The sequence below is a fragment of the Salmo salar genome, chromosome 02 (genome assembly GCF_965601325.2).
Source record: "Salmo salar chromosome 02, fSalSal1, whole genome shotgun sequence".
Taxonomy (NCBI): Eukaryota; Metazoa; Chordata; class Actinopteri; order Salmoniformes; family Salmonidae; genus Salmo; species Salmo salar.
In genome coordinates this window covers 11063865-11070350 of record NC_138292.1, presented here as the reverse complement: position 1 = coordinate 11070350, position 6486 = coordinate 11063865, and the positions used below count along the sequence as shown (strand labels likewise).

General features: G+C 41.8%; 1 protein-coding gene across 1 annotated transcript; it reads left to right on the top strand.

Moving 5' to 3' along the window:
- Window positions 1-4595: 4595 nt before the first annotated feature.
- Window positions 4596-6251, top strand: twst2 (Twist-related protein 2). Its single transcript, NM_001140940.2, is given in 2 exon segments — window positions 4596-5371; window positions 5679-6251. A coding segment is annotated over 1 exon segment (504 nt). The 5' UTR covers window positions 4596-4837; the 3' UTR covers window positions 5342-5371; window positions 5679-6251.
- Window positions 6252-6486: the final 235 nt, after the last annotated feature.

Sequence of the window (6486 nt, the reverse complement as noted above, 5' to 3'; positions counted from 1 at the left end):
TCCTGGGTTAGACTACTGATCTGACTATCAATCAGGCATTATGGAGTCCTGGGTTAGACTACTGATCTGACTATCAATCAGGCATTATGGAGTCCTGGGTTAGACTACTGATCTGACCATCAATCAGGCATTATGGAGTCCTGGGTTAGACTACTGATCTGACTATCAATCAGGCATTATGGAGTCCTGGGTTAGACTACTGATCTGACCATCAATCAGGCATTATGGAGTGTTAGACTATGATGTGTTAAATCATTTTATTTAGAATTTTAAAAAATACTTGTATTTTAACAGCAACAGTTTCAACCTAGACTTGTTTTCAACAATCATTTCTACAGTAAGATGTACAATAGGACTGAATTTGTCATCTTCATCTGTACTGTTACTTAGGGCTGCACTATCAGTATCTAGCTAGCTTGCTTTGGGTAACGTTAGCTATTAGCTGGGTACGAGGGGATTGTTGGAAAGAGAAACTCGCATCTACTTCTATGAGAAATCGTGCTCCCTTATTTCTGCTTATCATCACCTGTTATAAAATGACAAAAATGCCTTGCTAGCTGACTTACTCTTCCGCTGTCGAAGCACTGTTTCCTGAAGCATTCTTCCCTGTTCTGAAAGAACTCCCTGGGTTTACCGTCATACTGTGGATGTTTGGTCAGGACGTGTCGTTTTCATTTGTTCGTTTTGAGAGAATCAATACTAAGCACTTCCCTGCACAAAACACATTGCGGGCGATCCTCGTTATTTCTCAAAGTTTGTACAAAACCAAGAGTGAGAAACTCATCGCTGTATTTGCGTTTCATGACGATTGAGCTCAGTCAGAACTTGTGGCTAGTTTGAGTCCATTTGATGACAATGGTAAGTGATGGCGAGTGGGAATGACAAGTCAGTGGCTGACAGCACATCATCTGCTGCTGAACAACAGAGCTGCAGCGTGTGGGTCGCTGAGTGATCTTCACGAAAACGACGAAGCACACATCTTCCTCCCATTCGAGCAGCTGCCAAACAGCTGAGACACCGCTGCTAAACAGTGAGCAGTTGCACTTGACCAAATCAATTCCAGTAATTAGTTAAATATTTATACATTTACTCTGACACGTCGATACTCACTATTACCAGGTCCGCGACGCACTTTGGGTCGCGACCCATACTTTAAGAAATGCTGGGTTAGACTACTGCTGACTTTCAAACCAGTTTATGTTGCTCTTCTTTTTGTCCAGTTTACTGCTTTGTTAACATTGTAGGTTTTGGCACCTATTTATATCAACATCAAAGGAAAGCCCTCACCTTAAGCAAAACAGCGTAATATTATTGTCTGCCTCCTCACTGCAGAATGTGATGTTTTCCATAATCAAGATAATAGCTCGACATAATTTACTGTACACTGACTACTACATCAGGCTAAGTAATGCTGTAAGGATCAGCACCATGGACAGGGCTACACAGGCAGGTGAAGTCACCTGGTGAGGGGACCTGGTGCTCCTAAAGTCTTCAAATCTAATGAAATATCATGGGTAGAATCTTTAGTCTCAGTGCTAAATCATTATGAAAACGTTTATGATTCTGGAGAAAAAAATATTTATTGTAATGACCTGACTAGATCATAAAGGAACAATTGTCCAGATAGAGGTTTGAGTTTACGAATGTATGGTTTATTAACCCAACTTCACACAGGCTACTATTTGGCTGTAGCCCACGCCAAATAAATGAAGGATACCCTATAAAACAACCGTGACCTTCTCTTTTGAAGGCCAGACGTAAGAGAGAGAACAATGGCTAAACCTGGTCTTAACTTCCAATGCTCCATCCCCCTGCCCAACCCCCCTCCAAGCCACTCTGCCAACCACCAGGATGCCCGGCATCAGAACATTCCAGGCATTCCCATGGTTGGCAGATAGCTGGTTGATTGGCATGGCAGATGCCGCAAACACTGGGTACTGGTAAGTACAACACAACCAACTAATAGCCTAACACATAACACACAGCTGTCTGTGCGGGTCGCTGCAATATTTTAGTGAATCTTTATTTTGACAGGGAGTCCCATTGGGACCCAGGCCTCTTTTTCAAATGAGCCCTTAAATTGTTGGCAAATCGCAATAAGATTTAAAGTCCAAATGTATGGATGTTCCTGGATCCTGGTACTTCAGTTTGGCCCCTAACATGTCAAACAGATGAAATGAAATGATTGGTCAGGACAGGTCACAGTTAACCAACCTCTGTGTAAGTAAGGTATGCCCTAAGGTGTCTCCCTGTCTGTCCCCCAGTCAGAACAATGATTCACTCTGAGCCCTGGGCCCTGGCTGGACGCTGGTTTCAATGAATGGTCACTGGTGTTGTGACCTCTAACCCTGCCTGCCCTCCTGCTTCCTGCTCCCCTATTGGTGCTCCTGGGGATTCTAGAACCCAGAGAAGGTAATCCTCTTACTATGACACAAGATGGATATTGTTTATTGTTTACCACCCCCACATCCTGGTAAATATTTCTTACAGACAGAGAGGCCTTTTATATAGAGGAACTGTCCTCCAAGAGTTGCAGAATTTCCTCTGCACTTCAGTTTGCTCCTCAATTCACCTTGGTTAGAGGGCGAGGTAGCAGCAGTGTTAACCTTTTATATGGGAGCCCACATTTAGCCTAGGCTACAACTTTAACCACGACTAAGTATTCATACTGTATGTTACAAAATGGAATAAATGTGATTGACTTCATTCATATTTGATTGCAGTATTTATGAGATAGCTGTTTTTTGTTTAGATTTCTGTATTATGCTAAATTACTGTAAATGAGACATCACTTTTATAGCATGGGGGAATATCTTCCAATTAGAAACGCTATAGAGCAGGGATCATCAAACTAGATTCAGCCAAGGGATGATTTTTGGTCGGGGGGCCGGAACATAATTACTAATCATTAGTAGACTGCAAAGTGACCCCAAGAAGCCCAAACAGATATAATATTTCACTAAAACGTAATCATTTCAAACCTTGCTTACATTTGTATTGATCGCATGCGAGGAAATACTTGGGAACAGTATTTTATGTCCAACAATAATAAATAAATAAAAATATGAATAAATAATTTTAAAAACGTGCCAGTTGGGGAACCCTGGTCTAGAGACTATAGACTACAGGAGGGCAGCTCTCCAGGAACAGAGTTGGAGTTAAAACCTACAGGAGGGTGTCTCTCCAGGAACAGAGTTGGAGTTAAAACCTACAGGAGGGTAACTCTCCAGGAACAGGGTTGGAGTTAAAACCTACAGGATGGTAGCTCTCCAGGAACAGGGTTGGAGTTAAAACCTACAGGAGGTTATCTCTCCAGGAACAGGGTTGGAGTTAAAACCTACAGGAGGGTAACTCTCCAGGAACAGGGTTGGAGTTAAAACCTACAGGAGGGTAACTCTCCAGGAACAGGGTTGGAGTGAAAACCTACAGGAGGGTAACTCTCCAGGAACAGGGTTGGAGTGAAAACCTACAGGAGGGTAACTCTCCAGGAACAGAGTTGGAGTGAAAACCTACAGGAGGGTAGCTCTCCAGGAACAGGGTTGGAGTTAAAACCTACAGCAGGGTAACTTTCCAGGAAAAGGGTTGGAGTTAAAACCTACAGGAGGGTAACTCTCCAGGAACAGAGTTGGAGTGAAAACCTACAGGAGGGTAGCTCTCCAGGAACAGGGTTGGAGAGCTCTGCTCTAGAGTCTAGAGATAAAGATAACGATAGAGGAATATGCCCTCTTGTGGACAATGTAGTTACAGTCTTCTCAAGAGAGCTTCAACAACACTGATGCCCATGTAGAATTGGAGTTTCAACAACACTGAAGAATTGTGGCTATAGAGGACTATGATATTGTTGGACTCAAACGCATCTCTAGTTTCCAGAATAAGGGGCTAAACGTAGTACTGCAGTAGCCTAGTCAACAGAAAGTATGGGCTAAGTCTCATATTAATACATAAATACATGGATTCCAGTTAAGGACACATTTCAATGCCCTTAAAGAAAAAATATATCGGTATACTCTCATCCAGGATAATTCTCATCCAGGATAATTACCTCGAAAACTGTTTAGGCAAATTAAAGGTTGGGTCAGCAGAGGGTTTCCAGTTGAATGTTTACAGGTGGTGTGTGTGTGGTCAATTGGATACGCGCCACTTGTGCGCATGAATGAGCCAGCGTATAATGATCATGTTTATCCAAACTAGAGGAATATAAGAATAACGTTTAGATATTCATCGTTTGGCTCCATATCGTGTTACTGTTTTACTTTAGTGTTTCATTTCATCTTGAATTACAACATGGTGCATGGCATACGTTGAGTTAAAATCTAGATTGTTTGTTGTGCATAAAAACAAATATTGCATTCAACGCTTAACCTTATTTATGTTTTACCTAATAGTGTCATTACACATAAGCCTATTAAACGAGATTAAAATCAAACAAAATGTGTTGCTTTGATAAACCTGTCCAATTTATATTCTAGGCTATACAATACCAATCCCGCCATTGATGAAGTACGCTTTCAGCGGTCTGCGACTTTGTTTTCAGCAGACCATGCAGCGAGAGGAGTTCCTCATAGTTCCTTGCTCGCGCCCACCCCTCTTTACACGTAATATACTTTATTGGCCAATCCTCTCTCTCTCCAAATCTTTACGCCATACAGGCTATAAGAACTCCGTAACTTTCTCAAGTATCAGAAAACATTTCTTGTCTCGGGATCCCATGTATGGATACTTTATTATTGGTGTCTTCAAAGGCGGTGAATCGAAGGCGCAACTGGAATTAACCGTTAAGTTGATGCGAGGATCATTCGGACTGACTGTCGCTTGTCTGTCTTCTAACTGAGCGGTGATGTCTGAGGAAATGACCGGGGAAGAGTCGAGCTCCCCAGGCTCTCCACTAGACAGTCTCAGCAACAGTGAGGGGGAACTGGATAGGCAACCGAAGAGATGTGGGAGGAAAAGGACATCAAGCAGGAAAAACGGGGAGGATTCAGATAGCCCTACCCCTGGGAAAAGAGGGAAAAAGTCAAGCAGCAGCAGTCCACATTCTTTCGAAGACCTACAGACGCAACGAGTCATGGCGAACGTGCGCGAGCGGCAGAGGACGCAGTCACTCAACGAAGCTTTCTCGTCTTTGCGGAAAATTATCCCCACTTTGCCCTCAGACAAACTGAGCAAAATACAAACCTTAAAACTTGCTGCCAGGTACATCGATTTCCTGTACCAAGTTCTGCAGAGCGATGAATTGGACTCCAAAATGGCAAGTTGTAGTTATGTGGCTCATGAGAGATTAAGCTATGCGTTTTCTGTATGGAGGATGGAGGGCGCTTGGTCCATGTCAGCATCTCACTAGCTCACGGCCGAAGAGCTGTAGTCCAAAATGGTATGCTCTGTTTTCCAACTTATTGTCTTACTTTTTAAGACCGTACTACATAGCAACCATTTCAGTTGATGTTCGTTGTACAAAAATGGCTAAATACAAAAACAATCACTTTAGGCCTATGGGCCTACTACATTTTTTTAACAGTATCAGCTTAAATAGTGTTCTACTTTAATAGACTATTGTACTTTCCTGGATCTGTGAGTCATACTGCAGACACAAACAAGTCTAGGTTGCTGTGTTTTGTTGAACTTTTTCGTAGTCTGGGGTTAATAATTAATCGTCTTTTTATAAATGTTCTGATCTGCAGGTGACAGCTGATTCTGCTTATCAATATGACAACGGGGCAATTCTGGAGAATAATGCTGGAAACACACAGAGCTGCGGGTTATGGGAGCAAACTTTGACAACTATTTAAAACCAGAGGACAGGGCGTGGGGAGAGCACTTTGCCTGGGAAAGGCCCGCTTTTGGACGACCTGGATCTGCATTCAAGTGCTAGGCTACTACACTACTACATTCTGATATACGTTAGTTTTTTTTATTGTTGACGACTAATGTTACTTGGAAATGTATGTTTTTATGCATGTCTTTGACTCTGTGGACCGTATTCTGTGGAGGTTAAAGGGCAGCATCGACGCATTTGTCTCAGTTTCCGTGTGAGACTTTCGATGAGGACTGACTGCGGTATTATAGGCTAATGGGTTGAAATAATGTGTCGCCAACCTGTGCAAAAAGAATTGAGGTTATTCTTTTCAGAATACATTTATTTATTTATTGATGACACATGTTACATGAGGAATAGATATTATGTCTGAAATGCATTCCTATTTTTATTATTGTTGTGTAAATAATTGTATATTTTCCGCAATAAAGTAAATGATAAAACAAAATTATTGCCCTTTTTACTTCATTAATTAAGTTTTGGTTACTTCATGAATTAAGTTTTAACCAAACAAATATGGTATGAATATACAAATCTAAATGTCGTAGGATCGAACAACTGTCAAATACTTTAGTAAGTCCCTCTTTTGATGCAAACATGCAATGTTATGCAGCAGAGTTATCTGATGGGCTACCAGTTAGGCTACTTCGACTTTTATTCTGACACAAAGAGTT